The sequence below is a fragment of the Onychomys torridus genome, chromosome 18, assembly GCF_903995425.1.
Source record: "Onychomys torridus chromosome 18, mOncTor1.1, whole genome shotgun sequence".
Taxonomy (NCBI): domain Eukaryota; kingdom Metazoa; phylum Chordata; class Mammalia; order Rodentia; family Cricetidae; genus Onychomys; species Onychomys torridus.
Genome location: NC_050460.1, coordinates 45,737,762 through 45,754,343, shown reverse-complemented (window position 1 = coordinate 45,754,343; position 16,582 = coordinate 45,737,762). Strand labels below are relative to the sequence as shown.

Sequence of the window (16,582 nt, the reverse complement as noted above, 5' to 3'; positions counted from 1 at the left end):
TATAAAGAACAAAACGTAAGTTGGGGTGTGGAGTGGGGCAGTGGGCAAGAGTGCTTGCCATGCAAGCGTGAGGACCTGAGTTTGAATTCCTAAAACTATATAATACCAAGCACCACAGTGGGAATCTGTCGTTCCAGTGATCCTATGGCAGAAGCACAGGGCCAGCTAGCCTGGCATACGCAGCAACAAACAACAAGAGACATTCTCTCAAGAGTATGAAAGGCCAGGAGCACCACCGGACCTTGTCCTCTGACGACCTCCTCTGACCTCCACACATACACACAGCATGCGTCTCACTCACACATGCACATCACACACACACACAGACACAGAGAGAGAGAGAGAGAGAGAGAGAGAGAGAGAGAGAGAGAGAGAGAGAGAATAAATAAATTAGTTCCTTGCTCTTTCACAAATAGTTCCATAATGCCTCCTCTGTCAGTACTTTAAAGATAACTGAAGGGATCTGATTACACAGAATTTGCTAAGATTTTGAGGGACCATATGAGAATTTGATCTCATTTTTTTCATAGAAAAGAAAAGGGTATTTTTCTATACTTTGAGGCAACCAATCTCTAACCATCATTTCTAAGACAGAAAAAGATAATTATTTTTATGCTTCCTAATACCCTTCCTAGTATTTTACACAATTCCAGAAGCAAGTGTTTCTATAATACCTCTCATCAACTAAGTCTGAAGTTCTGTAAAAGTAATTGTGTTTGATTGTATTGCTAATTTTTGTTACCCATACAAGCCTGGTCCAAAGTCTGTGCTCAATAAATGTTTGTTAAATAAATTAAATTAAGTCTATCAACTTGCTCGATTCTTTTTAAAATAATTAAGAAACATTTTATTGAATCCAAGTTTATTTAGTACCAACAACTTCTTTTAAAAAGTGAACAGTGAACTTGAAAACACTGAAGAGAGCAATTAAAAACACTGAAAGATGAAAAGACCTTCCATGCTTGTGAATTAGGCAGATTAATATTGTAAAAATGGTAAACCTAACAAAAGCAACCTACAGACTCAGTCCAATACCAACCAATATTCAAGTGCCATCCTTCCCAAAAATATAATGTATAAAAGCAAACTTAAAATTCATATAAAACAACAAACAACCATGAACAACCAAAGTAATGCTGAGCGTAAGGAACAGGCTGGGAGATCTCATAATCCTAACTTCAAGTTCTACTACAGAGCATAAAAGTAGACACATAGATCAATAGAACAGTGGACCTGGATAAAAGTCCATGCAACTATGACCACCTGATTTTTCACAAGGATGCCAAGAATGCTCATTAGGAAAAAATATATACTGTCTTCAGCAGTGTTTTTTTTTTGTTTGTTTTTTTTAAACTGGGTACCTACATGCAGAAGATGAAACTTGATCTTTCTCACTCTACACAAAAACCAACTCCAAATGGATCAAGTGCCTGAGTCTAAGACCTGTTTCAGCCTCCCAAGGGCTAAGATCACAGGCCTGGGCTACCACACCCTGTTCCTGAGAGTCTTCTGAACAAGAGAAGAGTTGTGGCTGAAGCAGGGCGTGGCTACTAATGAGCTCCACAACAAGCTTCTTCTAGTTGTGAGATATGGCAGTAAAGACATCCACATGTGCAGTATCTCTGCCCTCAGTGTAATAATTCTCACTGTGCACCACTCTCTGTATCATGAGAAAGGTGACAAGGGACATCTGCCACTCACAGTTGAGCATCTGTGGCCAAAGGGTCACTATTCTGATGGAGAAGGGAGACAGAACAGGGGAGACTTTTTTTTTTCTTGCCTCTGGGAAAACGGAAATGACTGGTCCTTGATGCCAAGTCACAACCTCCCTTTCTTCCCATATCATGTACTAATTCACAGGGCAACTTCTTGCCTCTTCTTTGAAGAAAGAATAACAAAATATATATGTAAATTGAAAGCAGGAAATTATGGGCACATATACCATCCTATGTCCCAGAGAACCCCTGTTTCTAAAAAGGGCTGTAAGCTCAGAGATGTCCATTTGTTAAGAACTACAATACCCTGTTCATTCAAGGAGATGTCTCATGCCAAACCTAAGAAAGAAAAACATGAGTGTGTCAGTACATGGGACATTGGTTGAAGATCAGCAAGAAGTCCCATGTGGACTAGAACACAGAAGGGATGTGTAGAAGCAGCGAAAACTTATTAATATTTACCTCCAACAATAAGAGATTGCTAATGATTTTGTCTTGTTAGTAATGTGCATCTAGTATTTCTCAAAGCACAGAATGAAGAAAGAAAATATTTTGATGATGATGATGATGATGATGATGATGATGATGACTGCAAGATACAAGATGAATAGAAAGAGAAAAGGAGATGAGGTACCTGCCAACGCTGATGTGGCCTAAAAGTCTGACCTAATGTGGTGGGCTCAACCATGGAATTCTCACAGATGTGAAAGAGTACATCAAGTGAGCTGTATCCAGACAAGACTGAAAAGCCCTCCTGTGGTAGCACTTCACTCTCCTTGATCAGTTATTCACTGATTAACAGCCAATAGTCAATCTATTTATTAATACTGAAGTGCCACAAAGACATTTTCCAAAACAAAAATCACTTTCATTACTTGGAAAAGCCAAAGAGATCTATGAGTAATATACTGAACATGCAGGGAAATAAAAAAAATAAATAAATAAAACAAATTTTAAAAAAGCCTCTGGTTACATTTGGTTATAAAAACAGTAGGAAAAGGAAAATGAACGTTGGTCTAGAAAGCAGAGACATCAGATATTATTGTTTTAAAGAAATGCCCGGGGATTCTTAACTGACACACGGACAGTCACCGAAGCTAACATGATGGGAATTTAATGTAATGCATCATCTGTAGGATATATTGGTTTTATCATTTTCCAATGTCAGTGGAGTCTGCCAAGCCTCTGTTATTTCATTGAGCTGTCGAGGCCGACCACTGAAACTCCCTCTATGGCAAAAACAATCGCAGCATCTCGACATTATCTGAACCCCTTACAGCATCCTCCCTTATCCTACAGAGACTGTGTCGGGACCGTGATAACCAGGAATAGTCTGACCCATTGGGAAATTTGTTTAAATGCTTGTTTGTTCTCTTAAATTATCAGCATCCTCTAAAGCTTGTTTCTCAAGAGAGCAGGCATGTGGAAAGAAGCAGACCCAGAAAAACAGATCTATGGTAAGTAACAGAATCTTGTAGTTTTAAGCTGTCTGAAATAGAAACAATAGCAGGTGTTATTTCCAAATTCACTGAGGAGGAAGCCATAAGCAACTAGCTTAATGGCGAGCAGGGCTAAAAGGAAAAGACAATCCTCTGCTGCCACAATTCTTCTGGCTTAGTGGCTGAAACTTAAGGAAAGGAGAAATCTTTTTTCAAAGAGAGAAACTTCTTTTCCAAAGTGAAAAGTTGATTTTAGAAGCTGGAGACTACATGGATTTTCTTGTTTTTAAACCGATAATAAATTCCTTTGTAATTTAATCAACACATCCGGAAACTGCCACTGTGCGGGTAATGAGTAAGCAAGAACAAATGAGGAGCCTCACCGAGTTCTGCTTTGTGATTTGAGTATTAAAAAGAAATCCAAGAGAGAACAAAAGGCAAGCAAAAGAGCTCTGGAATAGATGGTGGGTTAGACGCATCATCCATGTGATTCCGTGAAGAAGGGTCAGGGTAACAAAGGAGGGAAAAGAAAGGGAGAGCGTTGAAAAATCAAGAAAGAAGTGACTCAAAGCTAAAAACACTGGGAAAGAACAGAAAACAGTCCACGGTCCCAAAGTAGGAAGATAAGAACTGAAGCCTCGACCTGGGGAGCCAGGCAATCCTAGTGACAACAGACTGGCCAGCACAGGAGACACCCACAGTTCCCACAGCTAAAAGGCAGTGCAGAGAACTGGTATGAAATGACTTCTGTGGGGCAGGCCAGCACCGGACGGAGGACAAGCACATTACACTGCTGGCCATGTCTTAGAGGGCCACCCCTACAGTCCGTGTTGGGAGAAGGCCTATTGTTTGAGACTGAGCAAACCTGAAAACCAGAAGGATGGCAGGTCAAGGAGTCTGAGGATGGCCTGCCTCAGTGCCTGGTAGGAGCCAGCCAGTGGAGGACCAGTCACGTGCAGACCAGCCAAGAGGTTTAAGCAGGAGGCTCAAGCTGTGAGGCTGTGAGAGTTGTTGGCCTCACCCTCCATAGAAAGAGTCATTCATGCACGGGTTCATCACCTGTAGAGTTAGAATGAGAGCACTCAGCCAGAGGCCTATGCTTGCTCAGTGAGCCTCCCACACCATCTGGTTGCTACAATGTGGCTTTGCTGCTCCTTGGGCCTGAGAAGTCAAAGCCCTTGTCCAGCATTTATTTCAATTTCCTGATCTTCTTCACTCTTCTATGGTGCTTTACTGCTGGGCAGTCATTCCAAAGTGTCCAGACCAGCAGACACAGAACCAGGTTCCCTCACTCTACCCAATAGCACAGGAATCCTACACATTGAAGAAGAAAGGTGAACAACACAAGACTTCAGAAAGAAAAATGACTCAATAATCCAGCAAGCCCGCAGAAGGAGCAAATTAGTGTAGGTATATCTTTCCATAATCACCCTGATGTAAATGGTCTTAACTTTCCTATAAAAACCTGTGGACTAGCTGAGTGGATTTTAAAAAAGGAAGGAAGGAAGGAAGGAAGGAAGGAAGGAAGGAAGGAAGGAAGGAAAAAAGAAAGAAAAGTAGGATCTAACTGTTTCTTTATCTGCCAAACGAAGTTTGGCTTCCATTTTGGGATGCCTGGGCCCTTGAATCACATCTGTAGCTTTTGCTTGTTGTTCCTTTCTAGAAACAGAAAATTACTTCCGTCCTTTGCTTTCACAAGTTGCAAGCTTGGCTGTGTGGAGTATTGGTTGATCTTTTTGATCTATGCAATCTTCCATTGATGAGGGTTGGGTATTCAAGGCATCCACTGTTATTCTGTCTGGGTCTACATGCCCCTTTATGACCAATGGTACCTGTTTTATGAAATTTAGTATATAAATGTGTGTGTGTAAACATGTGTTTATTTATTTATTTATACTCACTGTATCTTTTTTTTTCAGACAGGGTCTCATCAGCCTACGCTGTTCTTCAACTTGAAACTATAGCTGAGGATGTGAGGAAAACCTTGAGCTGCTCCCCAAGTCCTGGGATTGCAGACCCAAAGCTTTGTGTCCAGTTTACATGGTTCTTGCTGTTGAGCCATGTGCCCAGCTTACTGTATCTTCTGATCCACTGTTTCCCTTAGCTGGTAGTAACTGTCTACAGAAGGTTACAGTTAAAAAGTTATCTTGAGTCTCAGAAGAGACTTTGGATTTCAGATTGAAAGTCTTGAGACTGAGAGACTCTGGGGACCTTTAATGGTAGACTAAATGCACATTGGATTATGATATAACCATGAGACTAGGAGAGCCTGGGTGTGGAATGTGGTGGTTTAAATGAGATGTTCCATATTCTCAGGTTAAATACTTGGTACCTAGTTGGTGGTGCTGTTAAGGGATGCTTAGGAGATGTGGCCTTGCTGGAAGATGGCTTTGAGGTTTTAAAAGCCACATACCACTTCTGGTGTGCTCTCTCCGCTTTCTGTTGGAAACGTGAGCTTTCATCTCTCAGATTCCTGCTCCAGCCACCACCATGCCTGTGTTCTGCTGTTATGGACCCTAAGTAAACCCTTCCTTCTGATAAAAACAATCAACAAATTTCAGAGTTAAGGCACTCCATGAATCAAAGGCAGTTAATAAACAACTATAGATGATTCCATGAATCAATTGTGAATATGCATTCCTCTCGGCAGCCTGTGGAACTTTCTCTAAGATAAATCACATTTATGTCCATAGATCAAGTCTTAACAACCACAAAAAAATGAAATATTTCATGAATCTTATCACATCATAGGGGTATAAAACTATAAATCAATAGAAACAGAAACTGTACAAACACCAAGATGAAACAATATATGTTTGAATGAAACCCAGGGGATATTTTTAATTTTTAAATTTCTACAATCAAAAGTGAAGACACAACTTTCCAGGGTCTTTGCAATGCAGCAAATGCAAGGAAGTTAAAGATAAAATGGCATTCACTAAAAACATAAGAAACATCACAAAAAAAAAAAAACTAATATAAATTCAAGGCCTCAGGAAAATAGGAGAAAGTCAAATTCAAAATTAGTAGATAGAAAGAAACAACTCCCAGGATAGGAATTAATGATATTGAAACTAAAAGAAAAACACAAAACGTCTATGAAATAGAATGAGTTGGATTTTTTTTTTAAGCTAAAGAAGACTGACAAAACCTTAGCTAGATTAAGTGAGCAGGCAATAGAGGAAGAGGGAAAGACCCAAATTAATGAAATTAGAGATGAAAGCCAGGGTATTAGTAGCAAATATTTTTTTAAAAATGGAAAAGCTGGAAGAAATGGACTAATTTCTAATCACATGTGAGATACTAAAATTGAACCAAGAAGACATAAAAAATATAAATAAAAAGATCAGTAACCTGAACTGAGACGGGTTCAGTAATAAAGGTCTCTCAACAAGGAAAAGCGCAAGAGCAGGCAGCAGCCAGGTTCTACCAGACCTCGAAGGAAAAGCTAACCCTGCTGCTCCTTGTGCCGGTCACAAGCTAGAGATGCAAGGAATGATTCCAAACTCACTCTTCCAAGCCACCCTTATACCAAAATAAAGACACTATTAAAATAGGAACTATAGATCAGTTACTTTGATGAACTTACATGTAAAAATCCTCAGAAAAATATTTGCAAACTGAATTAAATAATACTTTATAAAGATCATACACCATAATCAAATTGGCTTCATTCCAGGGAGACAAGAATGATTCAAATACATAAACCAATAAACATAGCATATCAATAGAAGCAAGGGTGAAAAAGAACAAATGATTATCTAAACAGATACAGAAAAAGACTTGGACATAAACTTAATATCCCTTCTTCATAAAAGCTCCGAAAAAAACTAATAGATTAAGGACGATAGCGCAACAAAATAAAAGAGATCTACAATAAGCCTGGATACAGTCAGCATTACACTGAATGGAAAAAAATTGAAAACATTTCCTCTAACATCAATAATGGAAACAAGGGTATCGATCTTTCCAATCCGATTCAATACAATACCTAAATAAGAACTAAGTCATAGACATAAGCCAAGAAACATAAACAAATGGGGTAGGAAACAAAAAATCATCCCTGTTTGCAGATCCTATGACACTACACTTAAGACCCTAACGGTGCTACCAGGAAACTCTCTTATCTGACAAACTATACCAGCAAAGTAGGAGTTTATAAAGCCAAATAGAAGTATCAGTAAATAAAAGTGCTGAGAATGAAATCTATAAACAATTCCATTCACAATGGCCTAAAACATACCCAGAAGCAGATCCAACATAGACAGTGAAAGACTTCTACAAGAACGCTAAGGATGTAGCTCAAGCGTAATCTGCTTACCTAGCATGTGCGAGACCCTGGGTTCAACACCCAGTACCCTCCTCCACAGAAAGGCCCTAAAACACCGAAGAAATGGAGGAAGACTCCAAAAGAAAGAAAGACTCCCATGTATGTATAACCATAAAATACAATGTAAATGGGCTGATTATTAAAAGTAATCCACAGATTCAATATAATCCCCACTACAAATAGAATTACATTTTCATAGGAACAGAAAAGGCAATTCAAAACTTCATGTGGAACTACAAAAGATCCCCCAAATACCCAAAGCAATCCTGAGCAACGTGAACAATGCTGGTGACATCGCAGCCTAGCTTCAAATTATATTACAAAACTATAGTTAAAAAAACACAAAACCATCACATCATGGTCCTGGCACCAAAACAGACATGCAGACCACTGAAGTAGAAAAGGGGCCAGAAATAAACTCTTCGCTTTAGACATCTGATTCTTTTTCCTTGTTTTTCATGTGTATATGGTATCCATACCTATGTATGGTCACATGTGTGGGGGTACGTGTGTGTGCAGGTGCATATGCAAGGCTGTTGATTACGTAGCTCATATTTCATGTCATCAGACGGCATCTTGGCACATTAAAAAAAAAAAAAACACACAAGATTTCAGCTTTTCCTCTTAATCAACATTAAAAACTCTTTTTATTCAAGGCAGGGTTTCTCTGTGTAGTTTTGGTTACTGTCCTGGATCTTGCTATGTAAACCAGGCTGGCCTTGAACTCACAGATATCCGCCTGCCTCTGCCTCCTGGGTGCTGGGATTAAAGGCATGCGCCACCATCACCCAGCCCTTAAAAACTCTTATTACTGAGAAAGTTCACTACCTTCAAAAGACTGTTTTCCATCCCTAATTTTACATTAGCTCATCTTTTATTACATATGTGCAATGTTATTTTTAACAATATTTATCAAGTTGTTCTTCAGTTCCAGGTTCCTGAGAGGAAGAACCAGGAGATCAGAAGATGAAGAAGACAGGAAAGTTGGGCTCAGGAGGTCTTGTATGAACTGTCTTCTGCCAGACAAATTAAGGAGTTAGACAGCATCTTATATGTGGTTTTCCTGAAAGTAAAAAATGGAACAGTATCAGGGAGGGGAGGGAGGGGAGTCATACATTAGCATAAAGTCAGCCGGAAACTAATCAAGCAGTGTTGGAGCACAGGATATCTCAAGTGCCTTACAGACCTAGTGCTCAACTGCCTTGGGGCTGACAACCACAGCCCTTCAGGGGGGAAAAAGCCAAGTTCTCAAGATCCAGAAAACTGCAGCTCCCCACCAGCTCTGGCCCCAGATCATTACTGGCCTTGACAAGCATATTCCAGGTTTTAGACAAGGAACTGAGTTCCTTCTCCTGGGAGAGCCTCGGGGAAAGTCTCAGATTGTCCTGACCCTTAATATCCAAACAGTTACTACCAAAAGTAAGTTCTCTTTCCTGAAATGACAGAACAACATGCTGAGGACAGACGTGGGCAGTGGAGGACGAGGAAAGGATTTGGCTCCATCTATCCCCAGCCCTCCCTTGTTTCCAGCTCTTTTTCCAGAGTGTGAATGGAAAGGACACCGTTCTTTGAGAATGACTTACAGAAAATATTCCCCCAAACAGAAAACATTCAGTTAGGGAGGGAGGACTGGATTCAGACATCCATGGCATTTCAAGATCTACCCTTCATCTCCCTGGATCTCCCCACCAAACCTCCCCCAACCCAGGTCTCCTCTAGAATTTAGTCTACTCTTTGGAAGACAAGGGCAGAGAGGGAGCCATAGCTGCTACTTTCCAAGTGTTCTTACTTCCAAATAAGAATCTGAAATCAAAAGCATAATATTTAAAAGCCAGGCTTACGGGGTTAAAGATATCAAATATCCCTTGAATAATAATCAGAGCACATGAATAACTGAAAATGACGAACTGAATTCTAGGTAAATATGAGGTAAGTGCTGTTACTGCATGATGTAAGTCTGCCTTTATAACTCTGTGTGATTTGGCAAACATTTTTCTACTAATACACAAGGAAGAGAAAACTTTTAAATTGTTTGAAAGAAAAAGAAATGGGGCTGGCAAGATGATTCAGCAGGAAAAGGCTCTTGCTGCCATGCCTGACCTCCTGAGTGGAATTCTCCAGAACGCACATGGGGCAAAGAGAAAACTGATTCTCACAAGTTGTCCTCTGACTTCCACGAGATCTCTGTGACATGTGCCCCTCAGCAAACAAGTGTAATGATAAATAAATAAACTATTTAGAAAAAGAAAAAAATAATTACACAGCATTTATAAGCTGAAATACATAAAAAGCCATTTACCAATTGCATCGTTGTAAAAAAAATTACAGACATATAAACTAGGAAAATATTAAATAAGTGTTTTCAGAAATACAACGATCACCTCTGCCATTGTCAAGGAAACAGTAACTTACAGCGTACCATGTGCAGCCCAGCTTGGTCCTGGAAAATGACTGGGGTGGTAAGGACATAAAGGAAGGACCAGACAGACAGATACACATCTAGAAAAGCTCAGGTCAGGCGGGCCGTGCCCACTCTGATGGAGTGACAGAACAACACACCAACCCAGAATCCTTAGCGCTTTCACCGTGCACAGCACAGGGGGAGGAGTGGCTAGTCTCCGTGAAAGGAGTCTACAGGCAAGCAGCATCCCTCTGTACCACCCAGGACGCAGACGCTGCCGTTGCTAGTGTTCACACACCCTGGTTGATCGCAGACACTCATCTTTGCACACGCTGTCATGGTTCATACTTGGACCAGAGGAGGCTTTGCGGTCCCTCTGAGCCTCGCCCTGGGGGGGGGGGGGGGGGGGGCGATGAACTTCGACGATTTCACATCCATCTGTGGCATTGGTCCCAGACATGGTCATGCCCACGTCAACAGTACATGTTTATTCAGGACTTCATCCACTTTTCACACACACTCACTCAAGGCTTCCTCGGCTACCCACATCACCATGTAAATCTGGGAAAATAATTCCTAATACCGTTTCACTCCGAATGAGGAAGTAAGACTCTCATTTGAATATGATGACATTTGTTTTTGCTTTCTTTTTTTTTTTTTTTTTTTTTTTTTTTGAGACAGGGTTTCTCTGTGTAATTTTGCGCCTTTCCTGGAACTCACTCTGTAGCCCAGGCTGGCCTCGAACTCACAGAGATCCGCCTGCGTCTGCCTCCCGAGTGCTGGGATTAAAGGCATGTGCCACCACCGCCTGTTGTTTTCATTCCTGAGGTGTTCATATATCAACCCTGTAGATTGGCTTTTGATTTGTTTTTCTCTTTTTTTTTATTCTATAATTTCATTTTACATATCAGCCACGGATTCCCCTGTCCTCATGGAACTGTTTGGGAAGTATTCAGGGGCGTGGCCTTGTTGGAGGAGGTGTGCCACTGGTGTGGGATGGGAGTGGATGCTTGGAGGTTTCAAAAGACCTGCACCATTCCCAGTTAGCACTCTTGGCCTGGTGCTAATGCATCAAGATGTGAGCTCTCAGCTATTGGCCAGTATCATGCCTGCCTGCTGTCATGTTCCCCACCATGATGGTCGCGGACTCTAAGTCTCTGGACCCATGAGCCCCATATTAAATTCTTTCTTTCATAAGTTGCCTCGGTCACGGTGTCTATCACGGCAAAGGCAAAGTAACTAAGACATGCTCTGCCAAGTCAGAGCAGCCGCCCTGGACTCCTGGTACACAGGTCCACAAATGGGTGCATCCCCACTTCCAGGTCAGTGCAGCTCCAGTCCCACCTCCTCGGTTGTCTTACCCACCCCACTACCACTTCCTCCCAGAACACCGTCGGTCAGCTCTGTCTTTGGAGTCTAGGAAGAACACCAATAAATAAGAGGTCTCCTGTGCATTCCACATTCTACCCTGCCCAGATCCACTTCTGGGACCACAAGGAGGTCACATGTCCTCTTTAAATGACAGCCCCTGAGTGTGATATGAACCTGCCATGGAGAGACACTATCGAGATGAAATGAGATGAAGTATGCAAATTGTTGAATGTAAAAGAGCCTGGCCAGAGAGAGAACAAAATTCTGTCATTATTGTTGTAGCCGCCCTTCTGCTGTTGGAATTATCACTGCTTAGTTCATCTGTTTCATGGCTTTTCTGTTAAATGATGTTGAGAGAGGGATCAAACTACATTTCTTTGCACCATCCATACTGAACGCAGTAGATGCTTGTACTTCAGTGTATGTGTACTGAATTAAAGGTGTTGAAGTAATATGAAAGATATTAGAGTATATGTAATGAAAATGTACTGAGTGAACAGAAGGATAAGTAAACAAACAACTCCAAGTTCCTGGTTTTGTCCTACTCATGGGCTCTCTAACATCACAGCTTAGAATGAATGCTCAGGCTCACCACTTGCCAGGCCGCCTCTCTAAAAAGAAGAGTTTCAAAAACATTCACGGACTGCAAAGACGGGGCTAGAGAGACAGATCTGCAGTCAAGAGCATTCGGTCCTCTTGCAGAGGCCCCTGGTTCTGTTCCCAGCACCCACGTGGCAGCTCACAACCTTCTGTAACTCCAGTCCCAGGGGACCCGACACCCTCTCCGGCACTCTCAGGGCACTGTGTGCATGTAGTTTACGGAAATAGATGAGGGCAAACATACGCATAAAATAAAAAGTTTTTTTTTTTTTTTAACGAATGTTAGGATTTCTCTACCTGCTAGAAACGAGGTGGTCAGAATTGCTGGGGTTTCCCACACCTCTCTCACCAACACATCCCTTTTCATCTCTGAGCTTTCTCCCCGCCTGAGAACAATCTCCTCAACATGCTTTTATAATTTTGACATTTCAGTGACATTTTCCTATTGGATCATAGATTAGTCTTTCTTGTCTCCCCTATTAATCTGAAAGTCCTGCAAGACAGGCATTTGGCTCGTTTTAATATATTCCTCGGGCCTAAATGAATAAAAAGAGCCACTGCTTGAGGATGAGTCAGGCCAGGCCTACATTGGACACCTCAGAGATGAGTAGTGTCACGTCAACTCTCCATTTCAATTTCTTCATTTGAAAGTTGGCAATAATAGTATCGAATCCCCACTAGTGTTGAAGAATCTCAGGTCCACAAACACTTAGCTCAGTTTCTAACACACAGTTCGAATGTCATGTATGATTCTTACCTCGTGGCTACTTAATAAATCATAGAGCTAACTTTCTTCAAGAACACTGAGACTTTTCACAAAAAATACACTTTTCCTCTGTCTAAATTAAATCTGCCTGCAATATTGAAAACACTGCCTATTGATTACTCAATGGGAGTTATTCACCATAAAACCTTAGAGAATGCCATATGTTTGTATATGTATGCCAGTCCATCTGAATAAAGAAGAAACTGCTCAATCAGGCCCAAGGAATTACCACAAATATGAACCCCAGAAGATCAACTATATGCATACCCAAATGAAGCCCTGCCACTAGGTGGAGAGAAAGCATGCTGGGAAACGAACCCAAGGTCTCATACATTCGATGCAAGCACTCTACCATTGAGCTACACTCCCGTCCATGGCCATGCTATTTTAAATCTGCTTTTGTAAGCAAGAAATCCTATAAGGCACTAAAATCACTCTATTTTTCTGTTAGGGAATCTGAGGTAGAAGAGGACCGTGTCTTATGCAGTCTCTAGACTCAATCCGTAGCCACACCTTGTAGCTGCCTCCTAGCTTTAAAAGTCTACATCTAAACAGATAGTTCCCGCACTTCTAATCACTTGACTACCTTTAAAGTAAGAATGCAGGGCTAAAATAATGAAGTAGAGTGGCGGCCAGATTGTTTCTGCAGTGGTGTGACATTGTACCCAACTCTTCTAGTACGTGCTGCAACCAGAAGCTGCTCCATTTCCTGCAGTTTACAAATACGGCGTTTTCTCTTGTTACATATTCAAATGTCTTAGCTTTTGAAGGGCTCCTCTCTTTCTTTCCTTACTTAACAATTTTTTCTTTGTAATTAGCACTCAAGCATGAGGGTTCCTTTTCTATTAAGTTTTAAACCCAATTTCTATTGTAATTTCAGATGTAATTACTGCTCCTCTCCAGCACAAGCTCTGAGGTGAAGCACACATTCACACTGCTCTGCACAACATCCATTCTCCTTTACACTTGTTCTTTGGGATCGAATTGAAAGGGCGGCAAGTAATAGCTTCTGACCCAATAAGTGAATTAAGAGGAGGAGGAGAGGAAATCATGACCAGCTCACAGCAAAGGTGTTGGCTGCTCTTACTTAAGAAGTGCTCTATTTGGATGTGATGGGAAACCTCCCCACCTCTCTTAGAAGAAATACTCCCTCTTCTGTTAACACAGACAAAGCTGATAAAGCATCACCAAGGTGCACATCACATGAAAGGGAGAGATTTTGAATGTTTTATTCAGTGCTAGAATCTCCCTGGATAGTAGTCGCAATCAAAGGACTCTTCCTACATACTTGCCAAAACAAAGACGTATGCAGGCCTCACGTACAATTATTTATTCCTTCACATCGCTAAGCATTAAAGTCAGCTGGGCTGGAGAGATGGCTCAGTGGTAAGAGTACCTGTTCTACTAACATATACAGACATGAGTTCCAATCCTCAGCACCCATACAAATGCCATGCTGGGAAGCCTGGCACTGGCAACTAGAGACAGGCAGATTCCAAGAGCTGTTGACTAGCCAGCTTAGCTGAAATGGTGAGTTTCCAACCATGGGTAAACCCTGTCTCAAGACAATAAGGGGTAGAGCAGTCGAAGAAGACACCCAATATCCAGCTCTGGCCTCCATATGGATGCATTAACCTTCACATACCTGCACACTCCTCTAAATGCAACATATGCACACACACATGCATACAACATACACACACACACACACACACGCATCACACACTTTCACATGCAACACACATAAAACAGTCACACAATACAATATACACACAAGCAACACACACATGCAACACACACAATATACACACAAGCAACACTTACACACATGCAACACACACACATGCAATACTTACACATGTGCAACACACACACACACTTGAGTCAGAAAAATATATTTCCCTCAAATATAGCAAAGGAAAAAGAAAAGGAAGGAAAAAAATTAGCTCTTAAAATAATATTTTCACTAAAATTTGCCTGGATATAAGCAGACACTTTTGAATAGTAATGTTGAGGAACAATTACGGAATCACAAATAAATGTTACTTGAGAAAGTAGGTATACACCACTATCATGGAATTTATTACCCTGCACTGAAATTATCCAGACACCCTACATCTCTCCCAAGTAGACAGTGAACTTCCTGAGGGCAGAAAAAATCATCTCATCCAGTTTATCTCCCAGTGTCTGCTCCACCACAGATGCTCAATAAATATTTGAAAGAGAAGGGGAAAGGAGGCATTCGGGTTGACACACGGCTCTGTCCCCTCAGCCGTAATCAAGCACAGTGTGCGGGCTCATTTTTCACTCAGCACAGATTACACAATCCCTGCCCTTGAGCACCTTGAGATATAGAATGGAGGAGAAGGCGAAGGTGAAGAAAGAGGCCTGGTCTTTAAACACGGCCATTTGCACCTTAGTTTCCTTAACTGAAGCTTTGGTCTTCACGTCTCAATCTTCCCTCTCTGCCACCTAAAACCCGTATTGGATCATAATCCAAGTGCTGTAAAACTAAGTGTCCCTCACTTACCAGCTCCTCCCTCCAAGCCCAGTCGCACTCTCAATGACTGAGGATCCTCTTCAGCTCTCTAGTTCAGACTCTAAAGCTCTCCAAGCAACAGGTGAGAGTTCCATATTAAAAAAAAAAAAAAATAGGCTAAGGATACAGCCAGAGATAGAGTGATTTCCTAACACATAAGGCCCTGAATTCAACCCCCAGCATCCCTAAAAATAAAAATGACTTCTTTCCTCATTACTTCCCGGTAATTGACCCATTGACATTGCCAACAGCCTGCTTCTCCTTCTGACTCATCGCCTACATAAAGACAAATAGAAATTAAAATATGAGGTTTCGTTCTTCCTACTGAAAAATAAGAGAGAACACATACACCACCTTTCCTCAGAGCATTAACTGTAGAAAACTTTTAAGTACACCCCCATAATGTCTTAAGAATGTACATGAATCCTAAAAACTAAACAGGCTTCATTCCATCTTGATGAATAGTTCTTTCTCAAGTAGAAGGAACTCATGTCTTCGACTATAGAGGTCATACCTCTGCCTCACAATGCTGAGGGAATGTGGAGCCCAACCTAGGTGGATATCTTCTAAAACTCCATCCTCTCATAAAGATGGGCTTGGCTTTCTTCTGAATAAAGCCAGCTAACTAAACTGAAGATCACCCCCCAATTACCAGGTGAATCTAGGATTAACACACAAAAAAAAGTCCTATTGGATTCTCTTCACTAAGGCCTAGTTCTCTTGGAAGTGTGTGTGTGTGTGTGTGTGTGTGTGTGTGTGTGTGTGTGTGTGTGTGTGTGTGTGTGTGTGTAATATGCTGTATCTGCTTGATTATAAAAACAGGTGAATCAGGTTTTTGGTTTGTTTCATTTTATTTTGTTTTGTTCTGTTGTCTTGGCCATCTCCCAGCAGATCCCCATGAAATGCATTACATACTGATTCAAGGCTTTTTCAATGATTGTTTTAAAGGTTTTATGTTCTTATACTTTTGTGGAAAAAGATTTCTGCAGTGGGAGAAGATTGTGTTAGTTATATTTCCCCAAAACTGACTGCTCTTCTGCTTGGTCCTGTTCCTTTAACGAACAGCCTCTTCTATTTCCTTGAGGTCCCCTCTCACTAGACTATTCCTCAAGCCTCGTATCTGCATGGCACATTTTTTGTCTTCCCTGCAGGTCTCCATTCAGTGTCAACTTAAGGGAAAGGTCTTTACTGACTACTGTGTATCAGTGGCCCCTCACCCACTCCCTACCTGTCTTTATTCATGCTCCTAACACCTCCTGGTACATTCTGATCCATTTAGAAGTTCATTTCTCTGTCTTCCCCAAACAGGCTAAATTCTCCCCGAAAGCAGGGACTCCCCTTGTTTCATCCCCTCCTCACATTCCCAGTGCTACTACTGAGCATGACACCAAGTGCTTATCCAGTGAGAAAAATCACTATTA

General features: G+C 41.3%; 1 protein-coding gene across 1 annotated transcript in view; it reads right to left on the bottom strand.

Moving 5' to 3' along the window:
- Ctnna3 (catenin alpha 3) overlaps positions 1-16,582 on the bottom strand; it is a 1,414,880-nt gene that overhangs the window by 1,291,241 nt on the left and 107,057 nt on the right. The window contains exon 5 of the mRNA XM_036167773.1: positions 10,691-10,730. Within this exon, the coding sequence (XP_036023666.1) occupies positions 10,691-10,730 (40 nt within the window). The remainder of the gene's footprint in view (positions 1-10,690; positions 10,731-16,582) is intronic.